Source organism: Astatotilapia calliptera, chromosome 11, assembly GCF_964374335.1.
Source record: "Astatotilapia calliptera chromosome 11, fAstCal68.1, whole genome shotgun sequence".
NCBI lineage: Eukaryota > Metazoa > Chordata > Actinopteri > Cichliformes > Cichlidae > Astatotilapia > Astatotilapia calliptera.
Window position 1 is genome coordinate 4,553,151 of NC_137432.1, and position 20,703 is coordinate 4,573,853.

At 39.1% G+C, this 20,703-nt stretch overlaps 1 protein-coding gene across 9 annotated transcripts in view; it reads left to right on the forward strand.

The window, feature by feature from the left end:
• adgrb1a (adhesion G protein-coupled receptor B1a) overlaps nt 1-20,703 on the forward strand; it is a 207,871-nt gene that overhangs the window by 130,142 nt on the left and 57,026 nt on the right. For all 9 annotated transcript variants that reach the window (XM_080307750.1, XM_026184575.2, XM_026184580.2 and 6 more), the window contains 3 exons: nt 7,490-7,565; nt 10,620-10,722; nt 10,815-10,858. In XM_080307750.1, the coding sequence (XP_080163876.1) occupies nt 7,490-7,565; nt 10,620-10,722; nt 10,815-10,858 (223 nt within the window). The remainder of the gene's footprint in view (nt 1-7,489; nt 7,566-10,619; nt 10,723-10,814; nt 10,859-20,703) is intronic.

The window sequence follows — 20,703 nt, forward strand, 5'->3', positions numbered from 1 at the left end:
TGGCCATTTTCTTTTCAATTATATATATATAGAAATGCATTTTCAGCTTCTATACAGCTTTTGAGGGTATACATGACAGTGACTGAATGTTCTCTATGTGCTACAAAAACTAGCACAGATTCAGCACATCGTCTTAAGATGAGTATATAGCCATGAGTGGTAATTCATTGGTGGAGTTCAAAGATGTTCCCTTGGCCAAACTGAATGCACAGTACAGTAAAATCTTGCCAGAGTCTACCCAGGGAAACCCTCCCAGGTGGACAAAGCATCTGCAAGTACCAGTATCTCAGCTTAGCTCATTTGGTGTCAACCTTTGTGATGTCACAAAGGTGACCATGTCCTTAGTCAAAAGTTTGGTTGATGTAGGATGAATTTAATGAGTTTCTGAGCAGTCAACTCGACCTGTGGACATTATACCCACCTGTTTGGATTGCACCCTGAATTCAAAATGACACCAGATGTAATTTTTTTTCAGTGTTTGTGTTCTGCTTATAAAGTAGTGGATTCCGATATTTCAAAGCTATATATAAAAACCTCATAAAAAAGTCAAAAAGACCAGCAGAGTATCTGTTGGAAAAGGTAGAAAATCCTAGGCATGTCCGTATTATTTTGCTGGTCAGAGGAAAGAGAAGAAGAGAGACTTCTCGCCCTGTGCCATTCTAACAGTTGATGGGGACAAAACCAGCTGGGCTTGACTTTTGTCTGTAGTCAGGTGCTAGGTGCACGGCTTTCAATCACAGCAGGGCTATTTGACAGTCACAAAGTTTACAACAATTAAAGACAGTACTATACTGCTAGCATGCCAGTGAGGCCATCGTTCCTAATCAGGAGTCAACAGGAGCCAATCAGGACTAATTAGAGACAATTTTCTCTGCAGCTAGAAGTGTCTCCCAACGGCAATGTCACACAAGCAGCCAGCCTTCTTTATGCATAGAGCGTGGACTTGCTTACATTGATTAAAACAGCTCTCTGATCCCTTGTTTGTGCTGATTGATTGGTCCCTTCACACAGCTCCAAAATGTTCTGAAAAAAGCTTTATTTTTCATACAAAGGAAACTACAAATTACATGCTTTGTGACAGAAAAAACGAGAGGAGTGTGAATAGAGTTAGGGTCCACAGGCAGGATTTTCCTCCTCTTTGCAATGTGTAAGCACAAAACAGCACAACACTCACCTGTAATTTTAAACATGAAACAATTTTATCAGGTTCTGATGTTTATTTTATTTTACTCTGCTTTTAAAAGTTAATTTAATTGTTAAATTGTGAAAAACTGCTAAAATAGAAAAATAATTCTTGTAAATTCATTTACTTCCCTCTGAACGCAACTTTCTGTTTGACATAGTAATTAATCGTGACAACCTCAACTCAAGTACAGGTTAATTTAAAGGTGTGTTCAAGGCTCCACTCTATTTGTAGGTAGCTGGTGTAACTGGTAACTAAAGCAGCTGTGATTTAAACATCTTTTAAAGACAGTGTGAGCAAAAATTCATTTTACATGCTCAAAATATTATCGGTCACATGGAATTTGCATATTCTGTACTCCATGATCGGCATGTGTGCTTCTGTAAAGAGATAATGGAGCTTATTAGATAAGCACAAGCACACATTCATTATTAATGGGTTTTCTAGTCCAGTTCCTCTCACCACTAACAGGTTCAGATTCTGAACAGTCCACAATATGGCTCTAAAACTGGAGCCATATTGTGTGTGTGTGTGTGTGTGTGTGTGTGTGTGTGTGTGTGTGTGTGTGTGTGTGTGTGTGTGTGTGTTTGCGTGTGTGTGTGTGTGTGTGTGTGTGTGTGTGTGCGTGCGTGTGCGTGCTTATGAGCAGAGATTTAGCTGTTTAGCAGATATTTAACCGTTTCCGTTCTTGCACACACATAACTTATAAACTATTGTCCCTCCAGGCTAGTTCTTACTGAGCACACACAGTCTGACTAGCCTATTGGTTAGGCCAGCCAAAGCGTGTATGAGTAGGACAAATAATACTTCAACCCCCTCACAACTCGCACGTGTCTTTTTCGGTTACCCCCTGATGCCCATGGGAGCTCAGCTGTTGCCTGGGAGCTAAAGCCTTTGCCTGCTGCCTGGCACACGCCTGTGTTCTCTCGGGCTGCCATGTAGTGTGCTGGAGCAGAAGTCCCAGCAAATGTCCCAGCAGATGGAGTTATATGTGAGAGAGAGTGCATGTTTGTGTGTGTGTTTTAATTATTATTAATATTTTTACTATTATTTGTAATATTATTTTGCCTTTGACACAGCTGCCAGATAAAGAAAGCATTTCCTTCCCTCAGGCCTGCCAGTGACTTCATGTTCTCCAGCAATTAAGTCTCCTCACATGTTGGCACTACTCTTCAACAGTGGGGGTTCACCCACAGAAAGCTGCAGCCACAGATTTTACAGATCAATATCGATGGAAACAAAAGTGTAACTTGGTGTTCCTGAACCACACATTTGTTTGTTCTTATTTATCCACTGTATATTTTTGAGATTTGGGAAGGATAACCAACATAAATAGATGGTAGCTTTGGTTGTGGTTCAAAAACAAAAAACTGTGAGAAAGGTTCATACAGTATTTGAGATAGCCTGCCAACATGACTGCTTTTACAACTTAATGAAACAAGTAAAGCTGACATGCTCATCAACATTCAAGTTTATCAGATCTGTGTTGTCTACAGTGTGGCTTCCAGTAAACTCACAAGAATGCTAAGATCTTTCAGTGTGTTGGCTGTTTTAATTCAATTCAATTGTATTTATATAGCGCCACATCACAACAACAGTCGCCTCAAGGTGCTTTATATTGTACAGTAGATCGTACAATAATAGATTCAGAGAAAACCCAAAAATCATATGACGCCTATGAGCAAGCACTTTGGCGACAGTGGGAAGGAAAAACTCCCTTTTAACAGGAAGAAACCTCCGGCTGAACCAGGCTCAGGGAGGGGCGGGGCCATTGCTGCGACCGGTTGGGGTGAGAGAAAGAAGACAGGATAAAGACATGCTGTGGAAGAGAGACAGAGATTAATAATACGTATGATTCAATGCAGAGAGGTCTATTAACACATAGTGAGTGAAAAAGGTGACTGGAAAGGAAAAAAACTCAGTGCATCATGGGAATCCCCCGGCAGCCTATGTCTATTGCAGCATAACTAAGGGAGGATTCAGGGTCACCTGGTCCAGCCCTAACTATATGCTTTACCAAAAAGGAAAGTTTTAAGCCTAATCTTAAAAGTAGAGATAGTGTCTGTCTCCCGAATCCAAACTGGAAGCTGGTTCCACAGAAGAGGGGCCTGAAAACTGAAGGCTCTGCCTCCCATTCTACTTTTAAATACTCTAGGAACAACAAGTAAGCCTGCAGTGCGAGAGCGAAGTGCTCTAATAGGGTGATATGGTACTACAAGGTCATTAAGATAAGATAGGGCCTTACTATTTAAGACCTTGCATGTGAAGAGCAGGATTTTGAATTCAATTCTGGATTTGACAGGAAGCCAATGAAGGAAAGCCAATACAGGAGAAATCTGCTCTCTTTTAGGTTTAGTTTTTAGGACTTCCTGATAATAATGAATTACAGTAGTCCAGCCTGAAAGTAATAAATGCATGAACTAGTTTTTCAGCGTCACTCTGAGACAGGATATTTCTAACTTTAGAGATGTTGCGCAAATGGAAGAACGCAGTCTTACATATTTGTTTAATATGTGCGTTGAAGGACATGTCCTGGTCCAAAATGACTCCAAGGTTCCTCACAGCGTTACTGGAGGCCAAGGTAATGCCATCCAGAGTAAGAATCTGGTTAGATACCATATTTCTAAAATTTTCAGGGCCGAGTACAATAACCTCAGTTTGATCTGAATTAAGAAGCAGAAAGTTAGCGGCCATCCAGGTCTTTATGTCTTTAAGACAATTCCGCAGTTTAACTAATTGGTGTGTGTTATCTGGCTTCATGGACAGATAGAGCTGGGTGTCATCTGCATAGCAGTGAAAATGTATGCTATGTCTTCTAATGATGCTGCCTAAGGGAAGCATGTATAATGTAAACAGAATTGGTCCTAGCACTGAACCCTGTGGAACTCCATAATTAACCTCAGTGTGTGAAGAGGACTCTCCATTTACATGCACAAACTGGAGTCTATTAGATAGATATGATACAAACCACAGCACTGCAGTACCTGTAACACCTACAGCATGTTCTAATCGCGCTAATAGGATATTATGGTCAACAGTATCGAACGCTCCACTGGGGTCTAGCAGGACAAGCGCAGAGATGAGTCCACTGTCAGAGGCTATAAGAATGTCTTTAATGAATATCAGTGGTACTGAAAGTAGCTGTAGATAATATTACATCTGTGGGATGACTATTGGTATTTTTTTTCTCTAATGATTAAAATTTTATTTGTGAAGAAGTTCATGAAGTCATTACTAGTTAACGTTAAAGGCATGGTTGGCTTAACAGAGCTCTGACTGTTTGTCAGCCTGGCTACAGTGCTGAAGAGAAACCTGGGGTTGTTCTTATTTTCTTCAATCAGTGATGAATAGTAAGATGTTCTGGCTTTGCGGAGAGCTTTCTTATAAAGCAGCAAACTATTTCTCCAGGCTAAATGATGGTCGTCTAAATTTGTGACACGCCATTTCCTCTCCAGCTTACGAGTCATCTGCTTTAGGCTACGTGTTTGAGAATTATACCACGGAGTCAGGTACTTCTGATTTGAGGCCTTATTTTTCAGAGGAGCTACAGTATCCAGAGTCGTACGTAGTGAGGAGGTAAAATTATTAACAAGATAATTGACCTCTGTTGGAGTAGTGTTCAGATAGCTGCTCTGCTCTGTGTTGGTACAGGGCATTGAAGATGATAACAGTGGGTGGATTATATTCTTAAATTTAGTTACAGCGCTTTCAGAAAGACATCTACTGTGATAAAGTCTACTCTCCACTGCTGTGTAATCAATTATTGTAAAAGTAAATGTTATCAGGAAATGATCAGACAGGAGAGGGTTTTCAGGAAACACTGTTAAATGTTCAGTTTCTATGCCATATGTTGAAACAAGATCTAGAGTGTGATTAAAGTGGTGGGTGGGTTCTTTTACATTTTGAGAGAAGCCAATTGAGTCTAATAACAGATTAAATGCCATGTTGAGGCTTTCTTTTCGTAAGAAAAGCAACTGCAGTCTGAATTTGCAAAGGTTATCGCATTTAGGTTAAAGTGAAACATCTCTGTCATGATAGGAATAGTCTTTTCTGGATTAACTGTCTAATCCAACCCAATATCAAAGCAGAGCATGTAATAAACATGCTGGTCCACCCTGTCCATTTCATACTTTCCCTGTCCAAAGTGAAAAATGGGCATTTAAGCAGATGTTGCAGTACCAGCAGGGGGAGATAATATATTTAAAGCCACAAAGTCGCTAGTGACCAAAGGAGGAATTAAATGCATTCCAGGGTGCGTCTATGCCAGAAGCATTTAAGCTAGATGGCTAATTTGTATTTACATGTAAATGTGTTAATAATATATATTTAAACGCTTTCCCCTGATTATTTTCATGTTGGCTTGAAAAAAAAATGTGTCCCTCTGCTGTTGCTGCAACTTGCAACTGATCTTTTCCTAAGTTTAACCAAACGTTGAATGAAATCCAGTGAAACTGAAATGTAAAATTACTGCAAAGGAAGGATTCAACCTCAAAGACTATAAGCCTGGCAACCTGAGCTGTGAACAACCCTACACACCAAGCAGCCAGTTCAAGAGAGTTACATTTGGAAGACACACTTTCCAGTTTAGTTTCAGGTGCAAATATAGAAAGAATGAAATCACAATAATTGTTGTAATTAATGTTGAAAATAGCATTTTATGCAATAAAATGGGGGGTGGGGGTTACAAAAACGTCCTAAAAAAGGTTTGCAAGAGTTTGAGAAGCACATTTGTGTAGCAGCCCAGAAACTATCAAGCCATGTGAGAGTTTTTTAGTTCTCCAAGTGAAATTTATTTTAAAAAATGTTATTATTTTTCCCAGAGTGATGACAGTGTCACTAATGTTGCTATAGTCTCCTGCAATTCCAGGAATCAGTTTGGTGTCAGACAAAAATATACAAAGACCATGGACAGTATTTTGTATTTGAGCTTATAGTGTGTGTGTGTGTGTGTGTGTGTGTGTGTGTGTGTGTGTGTGTGTGTGTGTGTGTGTGTGTGTGTGTGTGTGTGTGTGTGTGTGTGTTGCACTTTTTAACAGAAAATTATCTTTGGTTTCAACTTTACATATCTGTCTGAGCATGTGCATGATTGTTGTTCTGTGTGTTTTCATGTATCTGTGGGTTTGTGTCTAACAGTGTGAGAGACAGAGTTCATAGCTGAGTAGTCATGTAGGCCAGCCCCACTGTAAGTGCTCTGGGGGCTGGAGGAGTGGAGGCAGCGTGGCTGACCTGCATTCTATAGAAAAAGCCATTGTGCTAGCAGAGACTGAGACATTCAGCCTGTCTCATTGGCCTGGACTAAAGTGGGGTGGAACAATCCAGAACAGGGATCCAGCACCTCCAGTTAGTGAGCATTAAATCTGTTAGGCAGGTTAATCCATATTACTGTCTGTGTGAATAGGTAAATCTTCATGTGCTGCAGCCTGGTGTTTCTTTCAGTGATGGCATTGAGATACTTGCTCAATAATAAGAGCATAACAAACAGCTCACTTACAACCTCAAAAAAAATCCTTTTTCCTGCTTAACCCTGTGATGCACTCAAGGTGAAGATGTAAAGTTGCATTCAAGGTACTTTGGTGTCTTGCTGGAGATACAGAGCTGAACATAAATTATCTTTTTTTAAGTGATGGGTCATTTCAGTAGCAACTTTCCAAACAGCTCAATAAATTAAAAGTCATGCAAACAATTTTTATACGGTTCATCACAAAATGTGTCCACTAGTTAAATGTACAAGTGAAGTATACTAAGTATACTTTGTATGCTATACTATAAGTATACTATAATAAGTATACTATACTTTTGTGTCATTCAAAGGTTGTATGAAAAGATGTGATAGACAGTTTATTGTAGGCTAAATTGGTTGGTTTGCAGTAGTGTGGTGCAGTTTACAGTGATGCATATTGTTGGACTGTACGGAGCAAAATGTAATATTTGTGTTAGGTTACTTCAAGGAGAGCAGACATTGATTTAAACTAAAAGTAAAGATGATGATACAGAATTGATTCTCTCACCAAATTTGACCTTTTATACATCTTAAAAATTAACCCATTCAACAGTCATATGGATTAACCTGCCTAAGAGATTGAATTGCTCACTAACAGGAGGTGCTGGATCCCTACACGTTTTAAGTGCTACATCCAGATGAACAGAATGAACTTTTTGGGATTTCCATATCTGGATGATTGAGCATGCATCAAGATTGTTTACTGCTACACCGTTGGAGGTCCCTAAGTTTGTTCTTAGAGTTCCTCCCATATGCCAAATCCCATGTTAATCCTTGTCTGTACCTCTGTTTCTTTCCTAATGCAGATCCAGATGATACCTCGACATTTGTAACTGGCATTGCTCTGTACAGAAACCTGGGCAGCATTCTCAATCTGCAGAGGTAAGACTTCTCAAGGCTGCTTCTGAAAGAAGTGGGATTTGGGGAGGTGGATTTCAGACAGGGAATTTGATAATGGGTTTGCATGAATGCAACAGAATGTTTTATACCAATGAACCAGGGATACTGGGTTTCACAAAAAAAAGACTTTCCATGTGTCAGTATAGATATGACTTTGTGATAGAGGTTGTGGTGGCACAGAAGTTGTCATGAAATCCATTCATCTCAGAATTCCTTTTTTTTTGTTTCATCTGTCTTTTCTTATTCCTCGAGTTTTTGGTTGTATGTAATGGTTTTGTTCAGCATATTCATTTTGTAGTTATCATGAAGGCAGAAAATAATGATTATTAATAAATAATAATTATCAGTTAATGAAAAATGCTTATTTAGCCTAGGGTCAGAATGGGTCTCCATGCGCATTACTATGGGATTTTGTTTTTTCTTTAGGGAACACTTACATTTGATTTAAATGAGTCTGTCAGTGAAGTCACTTGAAGACATGCACTGGACTTTGTATCCAAAAATTTTTTGTTATACTACTAGTGTTTCTAGGGGTGTTAAGTGGGTTTGTCTGTTCACCACTTTGTTATAGACTAAAGACATATCCAAATTCATGTAAAAAAAAAAAAACCCAAACATTTAAAGTTAAAAATTCTCAGCAATCTTCTGTTTTTTTTTTTCATTCTTCAACATATAGATTTAGGGTTCAGGTTAAGGTGTTAAGACCACATAGGCTTAACAGAAAAGGGTCAGGTTATTAGCAGTGATGGAGATTGGACTCTGTGTATGATCATTTTTCTCAGTTTCTACCTGTTAAGGCACAAATCAAATCCTGGAATATTCCAGCTAAAACGGGCTCTGCAGAGTTTGATTTAGTTTACGGAACTCTGGTATGGAAGAGGCAGAAAGACACTCATTGCATTAATTGCACCATAATTTTCTTTCATACTGTGATGCAAACACATAGCTATTTCAGTGAAACATCCTTGACACAGGTTACCCACGTAGCCAAATTCCCTGAAGGGAAATTTGCCAGTGAAGAATAATAGCTTCTCTGACCACTAAAAACTGCAACAGTGTGGAGGATAAATGGTTAATTTATCTCAGGTGTCATACACTGAGCTGTAAGGTAACAACAGAATCAAGTGGAATTAAACATTTGTCTGAAGTCAGTTCTGTCCTTAATAGAGTTAGTCCAATCTTCAAAAGTTATAAGATAAACTCTCCTAGTATATGTTGCTAGAACTCCCTATCAAGAATTCCTCTGGTCAGCGATGGCCAGTAAAGCTTAAGTTATCAAAAGTGTAGAAAGGTATTCTGAATTAATCCAACTGCTTTAGTATTATAGCCACGCAGTGCACACACACCATTTAACAACAATGCTCAAGACGTTTAACCATGTTCCAATGCAGCAAAACTGTGCTGCCAGGCCTTTTAGCATCAGCTGCAACAGTAAGCACTTCTAGCTAAATGAATGCAAGGAATAAATGTAGGAGTACTATTCTCGCAGTGGGTGGCCCCATGTACGTCTTGTTTTTGGGGTAAAGGCATATCTTGGGGGGAAGTTGCAGTTGCTGGTAGCATGATGATTTACATTTGTTTTAATAGAAACAGCCTGCAGTAACGTTGAGAAGGAGTAATGTATTATGATAATACGCTAAAAACACATGAATTGATAAAATAAGAGAAAAATCAAGCAGACCCTCACCATCTGAGATCTATATTTCCGCTCTTCTTCACTCTTCTTTTTCTCCCAATTTTATCTTTGTCTCTACTCCTTTTCTGTTTTTGATGCCTCTCTAAAAGAAAATGAGAGAAGTTTGAAGCGAGAGACTAGGTGACACAAAAGTTTAAGATGAGTGATTGTGTTTTCAAATGGTGAGAGGGTGATTGTGTGTTGTGGATACAGTGATGATGTGAATAATCAGGAAACAGAGCACGGGCTGTTGAACATGATTGGCCAACTGGAAGCTTTCGATGTCAGTTCTACCAGTAGCTATTCACTTTTTTCTGATTGTCTGATTCCACATGATTGATAGTAGCTATGGAAAAACAGAAATAGCAATGCATACTAAGCTGGGATAGAGAATTTAAAATAAAATGTCTCAAATGTTATAAGATACTGATAGACAATGTGCTTCAGTTACTGGAAAAGAAGGATTACTGGATCCATTTGTTCTGAAGTAGAGCACAAAGATTCTGGCAAGTGGCTGTAAAACGACTGAAGCAGAAATGTGGTACTTATCATCCTGTTGATTAAGAAATCATGACTGGTCTGGATCTCATAAAAAATACAACTGAACACAAACTATCAGTATTTAAATGAACTCTAAGTGGCCTAGCTTTTTGTGGCAGCTACATAATATTTGCTAAACTAAGGATAATGTCAATATGTCCTTTCAAATTTCATTTGAACAACAGCCTTCAATATGACTTTGTCATCTGTGGATGCCATTATTGGCAGCATATTCCCCAAGTGGCCTTAAAGATATCAGGACTGTGAACTTAATCAGGATCAAGGACATCATTTTAGCTAGCTTAAAGTCAAGTGTCATTTGATGTTCGATGAAATCAAAGAACTGGAGTCAGTAAGACCAGTGATCTTCCAGATAGCAATTCATCCGTTTGTCTATGCTAAATTAGTTTTCTCAATTTTCAGTGTTGAAATGCACTTCTGTGTTTGTAGGGCTATGTTTCCTCCATACATCTATTTATATTTTGTTTGTCTAGACATTCCGAGGAATCTTCTGCCCTCTGTCACACCCACTTTGGGATGAATTAGATGAATTACATGCATTCATGTGTAGCATCTCCCAGTTGTATTAGCTTTAATTTCCAGGGTTTTGTTTTGTTTTATGTATATTAAATTAGTTGTCAGTTTACCACTTTTATAATGAAATATTTTTATAGAAGAATCCATTTCATATATTAGATACTTCAGACAAAACATTGGTGTGCTTTCATCTACATCTGAGTATCTTGAAATTTTGGGTGCATTTCCACTGCAGTATAGATTGTCAGTTAAAGGTGACAGTGCTGCCTTTTCTCTTCTTATAGAAACAGCACAGTCCTCAATTCCAGGGTATTGTCAGTGACCATCAAGCCCACCCCTGCTTCCCTCACTGTTCCATTTGTGGTTGAGTTCTCTCACCTTTATAACGTGAGTAAAAAATCAACTTTTTACAGCTATAAAGCTGCTGCAACTGATCCTCTTTCATAACCATGTGGTTTCTCTGTTCTCCATTTATGTAGGGCACCACCAACCACACCTGTATATCCTGGGATGAGAGTGACAGGTAAGGCCCATGATATTTCTGATATGACATTTGACAGCACACACAGACGTATTAATTAATATTAATCAAATAATAATTAAATATTAATGCATTCTTTGTGGCATGGATTCAGTAGGACGTGTAGGACATTTCAGATGTCATGCAATTTAATTCCTGAGAGATTTGGGGCCATATTGAAATTAGAGCATTAGGCAGTTGCTGAAGATTTTCAGCTGCACATCCATGATGCATTCCACCACAACCAAAGATGCTCTATGGAGGCTATTTGAGAACAGTGAACTCACCGTTGTGTTCAAGAAAGCAGTTTGAGACAATTTAGCTTTGTAGCCCCAGTTTGCTTTGTGGCATCTGGTGTTGCTCATCTGCTTCAGGGTTTTACATGCATCAGAGATGCTCTTATGCATATCTTTGTTGTAATGAGTGGTTATTATTGCCTTCTTTCCAGCTCAAAGCAGTCTGTCCCTTCTAATTTGATCTCTGACATCAAAAAGCCATTTTTCAGCAGAAACTAACACTCATTGGATACTATCCCAGTAGATAAGCAGTTTCTGAAATAATCAGACCAGCCCTCTGGCACCAACAACCATACCATATTCAATGTCACCTGAATCGCCCTTCTTGGTTTGAACTCCCACAGATCTATAGGCCTAAATTCAGAGTCCATGCTCTGAGATACTTGTGTTAAACAGCAGCTGAACAGTACTTAACACATTGGCTGGTTATTGTATGTATACACCTATATATGTGAATATTTTTTATGGTGAAGCTTTAAGATAATCTGAAGCTAAAGAAGAAGAATATCCATCCATCTCCCCCCCCAACCCAAGGGAGGTACTCTGGGGAAATAATGACCAAAATGAACAATTATGTCATTATTTACTAAGATCTTTTTTGTTTTTAATGTTATTCTGTGATTGCTCAGGTCTTTTCACTAACCACATGGACCCTCTGTTTCCATTTCTTTGACACATTTTACCACAGCTAACAGTGACAAGTTATCATAAATTTTACTATATTTCTGAAAATCTCTACTATACTCCAACTTTTAATCCATATCTGGGAAACGTAGGCTTTGGTGAATGATTTAGAGCCCAGAATGTGAACGTTGCGCATTGTTTGCATATTATTATTATTATTAAAAACTAATTAAAAAAACAAACTGCATCACCCAGTTACAAGCTATGCCATGTATTAAAATCAGACCCGCATGCATAGTAATACATGGCACCTAAGTCAAGTCATTAGAGAGGCCATGCTCCCTCTGAAGTTCTTTGGCTAGGCACAGTGTTTTTAATCTTGACAAAGTCAGTGAGCTGCTCCCCAGTGGAAGGTGCTGAGTATGCTGGACAGCTTGGTTGCTCTTGTCTGGGACAACATTAACCCAGTGCTATCACTGCTACGACACTGATGTAGCGTGTGGAAAATTAAAAGTGTCGCTCACTGCTTTCCTCCCTCTCGCAACCCACGCACAGTTATCAACATGAACGATAGTGAGCAGCTCAGAGTCTACTGAGAGAGGAGAGAGTGTGGAGGAAAGAGAACGAATAAAAGATACATATTGAACAGTTCGGTTTTACAACCTCTACGGGCAGATTCAAAGCAGTACTCATTTGTTCCTTGTCTTAAATTCCCTATTTGTTTAAGACTGGAAAATACAAAGAAACTATGTGAGCACTGAAAGACAGATGTGGACAGGGAGGAGGAAAGAGTCGAACATTTTGTAGCCTTATTGCAATGCAGGTTTGGATATTTGCATTTAGATGGGTGTATAAACTTGTGTTACAGAGACAGAGAGCAGAACATTCATCGCCTCAGTCAAGGGATAAAAATAATTTTGGTTTGGTGTGTAGAAACCTGGGGCAAAATAAACACGAAAGCACACGCAGATTATTTTGCCAAGTCTTATTCCCAAACCGATTTTAAAGGAAAGTATACATATTAATATGACGGTATTTTGCAATAATTTTCTGAACAGCTTCTTAAATTGATTATTTCCCCTGCCAAAAAAAGACATTTTCAGTTCATGGAAACAACTTTTCTTATTAAAATAATCCTGCTTCTTTCTCTAAATAATTGTATTTTTATGCACGAAAGTCAGTGCCTCATGTGCAGAATTTCTGTTCCCAGTTTTCACACAGCCCTGAAACTAAATTTGTTTAGGCCAAATTCTTATGTTATGAATGCAAGCTTTAATGTGATAAATAGTGGTACATTTTTATCTGTCTAATATCTACTCAAAACCAGCATCTATAAGAGTTTTATTTTGACCAAACTGATCATAATCACCTCGTAGATATCGCCATATTCAGCAAGCTTAAATGACGACAGAGACAAAAGCAGGAACACAGAAAGGACAAAAGAATCCAATCTTGTGGTGTTTGGGTGCGGGGTTGGGGGAAGAGACGTTCTATGCGAAATTAAAATCTATCTAGGACAGGAGCTATGATTAATGACTTAATATTTGGGAGAGAAATTGGAATATGAGGAGACGTCCTTGTCATGTTGATAAGAGCGTTGAAGCTGCCTGGGCCTTCACTTGCATCAGGCTTCAATCTCCTGGAATCAATAACAAGAACATCAGCAGTCTCTGTCTCCCTGTCTCACACATGTTGGCATTAATACTACTTTGTTTACAGTATACGTTTTCCTGATGTGCTATAAATACTAAATATTAATTGGCATCAGAATAATATTGCCGTGAATGGCAGCTCAGACACTCTGCCAGTGATACACACTGTTCACTGTATTCTCCTGTTTGTATAGCTTTTCTATAAAGTGGAGTGGGGCAGGTGGACTTTCAAAAAAAAAAACTGAGCATCTTCTTTGTCAATTAAAATTATTATTTTCTTTGTTCTTTGGCTTATAAGACCCTGGAGAGCATTTAATTAAAAATGAAAAGGCATTACTTATTTTCTTATTGCAATATCGCCATGCTTATTGTTATAGTGTTATTTTCTGGGGGAAGGATAAGAGTTAAAAGGTTGTTGGACCTCAGAGGGTTGAATAGGCTGGCCAACTGGGAGCGTACAAAAAAGGCATTGAGGAAGATACAAGTTTATCTGTCTGTATCTGAAAGCCCCACAGGATCTTTGCTCAGGCATTCTCTACCAATCTAACGAGCATATCCCATTTTGATCTCAGCACTTCCAAGCCATACTCATACTCTACTATGCCAGACGCTTGGTTATGGCATTCCATTTATGGCCCGCCTGCTCCAAACTTGCGTCTTATCGTTATGTGTGAGATTGTCCCAGGGGCGTCTCTGCACCGCATTCACCTGGGGTTCTGGTGTGGTAGATCCCAGCCTCTATGATTTTTGTGCTCAGAGCTTGTTCCTTTGATGCATGATTAGTGGCTCAGCTATATTTCAGTCCACCTTTGTCTAGTCACTAGTAGGATTTCTCAATATCAGCCACTTCTTCTGTCTGCCGGTGTTAAATACTGTGCAGGGGCCAGTCCTTCTATGATTGCAGGGGCCAGTCCTTCTATGATGGTTCCTCTTCTCTTTTTGGTTTCTGCTACCTGAGATATTCATTAAGTATATTGTCTTGATGTAAGTGGCTTCCTATCTCTTCCTTTGGCCAGCTTATTATCCCAGCAGGGTATCTCATCACCGGCCTCTTCATGGTTCCCATTTGCCTATGGGATTCCCAGGTATCTGTAGCTGTCATCAATGTCTCCAGTGTTTCCTTCGGGTATTGCAATCCCCTCAGTTCTGACTACCTTCCCTGTCTTTGTTACCATACGACTACACTTCTCCAGTCCCAGTGACATTCCCTTCTGTAGATCCTAGTGGATCAGTGAAGGTGACTGATGATTGCTCTATTCCGCAGTTGGTATCCATAGCCAGGCTTGTCAGTGGTTTCACTGAGGGGTTTCAGGCCATTATAGAAAAGCAATGGGAACAGAGCATCCTTTTGGTAGATCTGCACTTGATAGTGACTTTTGCAACTGGCCAAAGTTGGCCTTTAGTGTTTTTTGCCACATCCCCATGAGTTCTTGATAAAGGCTCTTAGGGTCATGTTGATCTTTTATAATTCTAGGCATTGCATGAGTCATAGGCTCTTTTTTTAGTCAATCCAGGCAGTGCACAGGGGACAGAGAGAGAGAGAGATTTATCTACAAGGAAACTGTCTTTCGTAGGGTTATGTGTTATTGTGTGCCACACAGTAAGCTTATTTCCTGAGCGTTTTCTGACAGTCAGAACTTCATCCCACATGTGAATGTTGTGGGTTTCAATTGGCTTGTTAGAAGTTTGCAGAGGCGTTGAGTGAGAAAAGTGTCTTTTCACTGTCAACCAGATTTAGAGGAAACATCTTTTTCAAGATATCTTTGCAATGACCTGTGAAGGCAGCTTTCCAGCTTTCAATTTCCCACCAAATCTCAACTTTTGCTTTGAGAAGTCAACAGTCTTTCAGTGTCTTTTCACAGAAGTTTTGCCTGAGAGGGAAATAGGTTGAAAAAAAAACACGTGTCTAGTAGTCTACAGGGAGTGCAGAATTATTAGGCAAGTTGTATTTTTGAGGAATAATTTTATTATTGAATAACAACCATGTTCTCAATGAACCCAAAAAACTCATTAATATCAAAGCTGAATGTTTTTGGTAGTAGTTTGTAGTTTGTTTTTAGTTTGAGCTATTTTAGGGGGATATCTGTGTGTGCAGGTGACTATTACTGTGCATAATTATTAGGCAACTTAACAAAAAACTAATATATACCCATTTCAATTATTTATTTTTACCAGTGACACCAATATAACATCTCCACATTCACAAATATACATTTCTGATATTCAAAAACAAAACAAAAACAAATCAGCGACCAATATAGCCACCTTTCTTTGCAAGGACACTCAAAAGCCTGCCATCCATGGATTCTGTCGGTGTTTTGATCTGTTCACCATCAACATTGCGTGCAGCAGCAACCACAGCCTCCCAGACACTGTTCAGAGAGGTGTACTGTTTTCCCTCCTTGTAAATCTCACATTTGATGATGGACCACAGGTTCTCAATGGGGTTCAGATCAGGTGAACAAGGAGGCCATGTCATTAGTTTTTCTTCTTTTATACCCTTTCTTGCCAGCCACGCTGTGGAGTACTTGGACGCGTGTGATGGAGCATTGTCCTGCATGAAAATCATGTTTTTCTTGAAGGATGCAGACTTCTTCCTGTACCACTGCTTGAAGAAGGTGTCTTCCAGAAACTGGCAGTAGGACTGGGAGTTGAGCTTGACTCCATCCTCAACCCGAAAAGGCCCCACAAGCTCATCTTTGATGATACCAGCCCAAACCAGTACTCCACCTCCACCTTGCTGGCGTCTGAGTCGGACTGGAGCTCTCTGCCCTTTACCAATCCAGCCACGGGCCCATCCATCTGGCCCATCAAGACTCACTCTCATTTCATCAGTCCATAAAACCTTAGAAAAACCAGTCTTGAGATATTTCTTGGCCCAGTCTTGACGTTTCAGCTTGTGTGTCTTGTTCAGTTGTGGTCGTCTTTCAGCCTTTCTTACCTTGGCCATGTCTCTGAGTATTGCACACCTTGTGCTTTTGGGCACTCCAGTGATGTTGCAGCTCTGAAATATGGCCAAACTGGTGGCAAGTGGCATCTTGGCAGCTGCACGCTTGACTTTTCTCAGTTCATGGGCAGTTATTTTGCGCCTTGGTTTTTCCACACGCTTCTCGCGACCCTGTTGACTGTTTTGAATGAAACGCTTAATTGTTCGATGATCACGCTTCAGAAGCTTTGCAATTTTGAGACTGCTGCATTCCTCTGCAAGATATCTCACTATTTAGACCACACCCCTTCTCATTACAGAGATGCACATCACCTAATATGCTTAATTGGTAGTAGGCTTTCGAGCCTATACAGCTTGGAGTAAGACAACATGCATGAAGAGGATGATGTGGACAAAATACTCATTTGCCTAATAATTCTGCACTCCCTGTATATAGTCTATAGTCTAGCTAGATTATTTGTCCAGTAGTTATTATTTCTCTGCTAACACATTCTCCATTTCTCCATAAAATATGGAAATTATTTTCTGTGCTGAAAAAAAGAAAATGTAACCAGAAACTAGACTGGTGCCTATATCTGACCAGACTGGAACTGAAAACAAAACTAAACAGCTAATAGTCTGAAGATTTTTGGAATGAAAGAGCATTTTATGTTTTAATTGTGCAATATATCCAAAAAACAAAACAAAACAAACAAAAAAAACCTTTAGCTTTACCTTCAAACATTCACAGCAACACAGGAGAAAAGATTTTATTTCTTTTTCTTTTTTAAATCAGAGGAAAGAGCTTTTAGTGTGTTGGCTAAACATTGTTTACCAGACTGTAGCCAATAAACACTAACCTTGCTTTTGACCATACAAATCAACCCTGCCGTCTCAGTTAATTTACAGAGTTGATGCTGATGTTGAGCAGCTGCCTCAATTCATCAGAGATGTTGGGCTGGAGTTTTCATCAATTACTGTAATACAAGGGAAGGTGAAGATTAGTGGATAGGGGTAGGCAGCATATTTATTTACATGTGTCTCTGAATAGAAAGAGACTGCATTACAGGGAACACACTGTTGTGTTTATAGTCAGAACATGCTAATCAAGCGTGTTCTAAGCATGCCAGCCTGTGTATGGCATGTATATGGTCTGTATAGATTATCATCATCATCATTTATTTATATAGCACTTTAAAAACACACCTGGTAGACGAAAGTGCTGTACATTACTAATATGCACATAGTAATAAAACCAGACATAGCAATAAAAAAAAACAAATAAAATAAAAATGTTAGTTACCCACAGAGTTAAAAGCCAGGGAGTAAAAATAGGTTTTTAATAATGATTTAAAAACTGGCACTGATGTAGCCTGTCTAATATGGAGAGGAAGGTTATTCCAAAGCATCGGCGCTGCAACAGAGAAGTTTCAGATTAGATCTTTTACTTCTTAAATTTTTTATTAATTGGCCACTTAAGACACCACAACAAGTACAACCACAAATGTCATTGACACCAGATCCAGTTGTTATGTGAACATATCAACAAGAAGTAGCCTGAAGACACAGATGTAACCTAAACCATTTTGAAGCTCTGTGTTGTAATCTGCACTGCTATCTGATATGCAGCTCCCAAGAAATGTAAATGCACATTGTGTTAACGTGGCTGTACAGGTATAAACATTAGCAATGACACTGCCGTCTGTGCAGATCCCAGAGTTGTATTTTTTTTGTCATATATCACAAATGTTTTTTTTCCCTATTATTCAGTTTTTAAAACCTTGTTATTCTTCATAATGTCACGTTATTGTTTTCTGTTTCTGACTGTTAATCCAGTCAGAAGTACCCAGTTTTGCCTATTCACTTTTAATAAATGGAAGTATTTAATTTTCAAATTTTTGCCATGGCTCCTCAGTTAAAGTATTATGCAGTATCAATAAGGGTAAGGACGCTCTGTCAGTTATTTTGAAGAATGACTCCACTGCTGCATTCATCATGGTGATATGGAACGTCCCAGCCTGGAAGTTATCAGAACATTGGAAACACCACCAGATCTACCTGAGACAGTTGGGGTGTACCCTGGTTATGCCACACATGAAAAGGAGAGTTGATGCTGCTACATTGTTAGCCCTAATCCAATCACCAATGACCTCCTGGGAGTGAGGAAAACTCTCCTTGCTTATGTGACTGTCTAATACTCTGCTGGACAACCTACTTGAAGTGTTATTGTTACCTTTGGTACTGAAACAAATACAGCAAGGTAACAACTGTTTGTTCCTCCGTTCACAGCCAGTATGCCCCGAGTATAGCATGGAGCACAGTTGTGTGCTATAAGTGCCTGTAGTTTATACTTAGCTTTAGTTGGTTTTAGTTATTTCCAGTCCCACTGCAATTGTAGTGAGAGTTTGATTGGCATTGCAACCAAGAAGTCTAATTTGTTCCTGGTGGCTGACAATCTCTATTGTCTTGGCAATCAGGGAACAAAGAAAATAATATGGAACGGTTACAGCCTATGATAGCTTAGTCCTCAGAGGTTTAAGCTAATGTATCCACTGCTGTGAAAAATGCCCTACCTTCCTAATTTCTTATTCTGTTCCATAGTTGTCACACACACGTGTTTCAAATCATCAAACAAATTTTAATATTAGACAAATACAACCTGAGTATGTACAAAACATAATTTTCTAATTATTTGATTCATCAAGGGAAAATAGCTATTTGAAGCTATCTGATGTAGTGTGAAAAAGTAACTGCCCTTTTACCTATCAGCTGGTTGTTGATGGTTCTTGTGAGCAACAAGAACTATAGTCAAGCATAGTCAACTATAGTGAACTGTCAATGAAATTGAACTCAGCTCTCCAAATAATGTAGTAAATCACAGGTAAATTTAATTTTATGTAGCAAATCAATTCCATTGTACCAAGGGAGCAATTACTTTTTCTCCCAGAGCCAATTAGGTTGGAACTTGCAGGACCTGTAATAAACTTTCCAGCAAATGACTGAAGACATTACCAGTGAGAGTGAAGAACACCATTAACTTACATATGACTAGTAGATACAGTAGAAGGTCACCTGGCTGAACTGGAGCCAGGAATGTCTGCGAATGACCAGCTGGCACCTTCAAAGTGATCCATCCAAGTTGTACACAACTTTGGAAACCCTCATTCATCTACTGTCTTGTGTTGCTCGCACATTAGCCTCCAGAACAGCTTAATTTTGCATAGAATGGAATGGAATCTAGTATGGACTGAGATCTGGTATCTGTGACAATCACAGATTTGTCTTCCTTTAATGAGTCAACTGTACAATAAATATTCCACAAAAAAAAGAGAGAGAGAAACAAGGCTGCATTTTGGCCACATGCTAAATGCGCACAGTTAAAGAGAGATGTTTAAAATCAGAAATAAACTCTCTCGCAGACATTTGTGGCTTACAGTGTGTCTGTTATTGTATGGCAAATAGGTATGCTGAATAAATTCCAATAAAGTGAAAGGACAAATGAGAGTGTGAGAGAGAGAGAGAGAGAGAGAGAGAGAGAGAGAGAGAGAGTGTGTGTGTGTGTGTGTGTGTGTGTGTGTGTGTGTGTGTGTATTTGTTTGTTTATGTGTTAGCTTCAGGAGGTGACTCAGTGCTGACATTAGCACATCACCTCTAACAGAAATCCAATATATTAGGAATGAGTGCAGTTTCTTTGTGCAGATGATGTGATTAAGTCTTTCTGTGAGCCGCACCATGGCCTGCGGACAGTTTTGCCCCCACTGTCTAATTGGATAATTTAGGTGCTGGTCCAGCAGCCCTGCATGGAACAGTGTCCTCTGCCAAGAACTGGCCACATGGATAGTAAGGTGAATGCCAGCATTAAGAAAATATAGTGTGCTTTTACAAGGATGATCTATGTAGGAGCAAAATCTGGTTCTGGACAGTTCAGCAAATAGCTACATTTTTAAAATGTCTACATGACAAATAATATTATTTTATTTATGCCCTAAAGTAGGTGCCTGAACACCAGACCTAATGGTGTTGCAAGTATTTAAGGGTTGCCGTAATTAGGTCTAGTGTAAGGGTTATTTTAGTTCTACTGAATGCAGCTGAATGCACGTGGGGGTACATGACAAACAGTGAAAATATGATGATGATGATAACATTTGGTTTGTCTCACAATTGTATGTTTGTTTTCATTATTACTGAATGAGGAAGATGTTGTGTTTGTATATAAACACAATGGCTCGTTGTTAGGCACACTTTAATGTTAAAGTGATTACATCACACTCTTCCACTTCTTCTCTAACCTCCTCATTTGCCTGTTTCACAGTGGCATCTCTGGCCTAAAGGAGTAATAGCAACCATAAA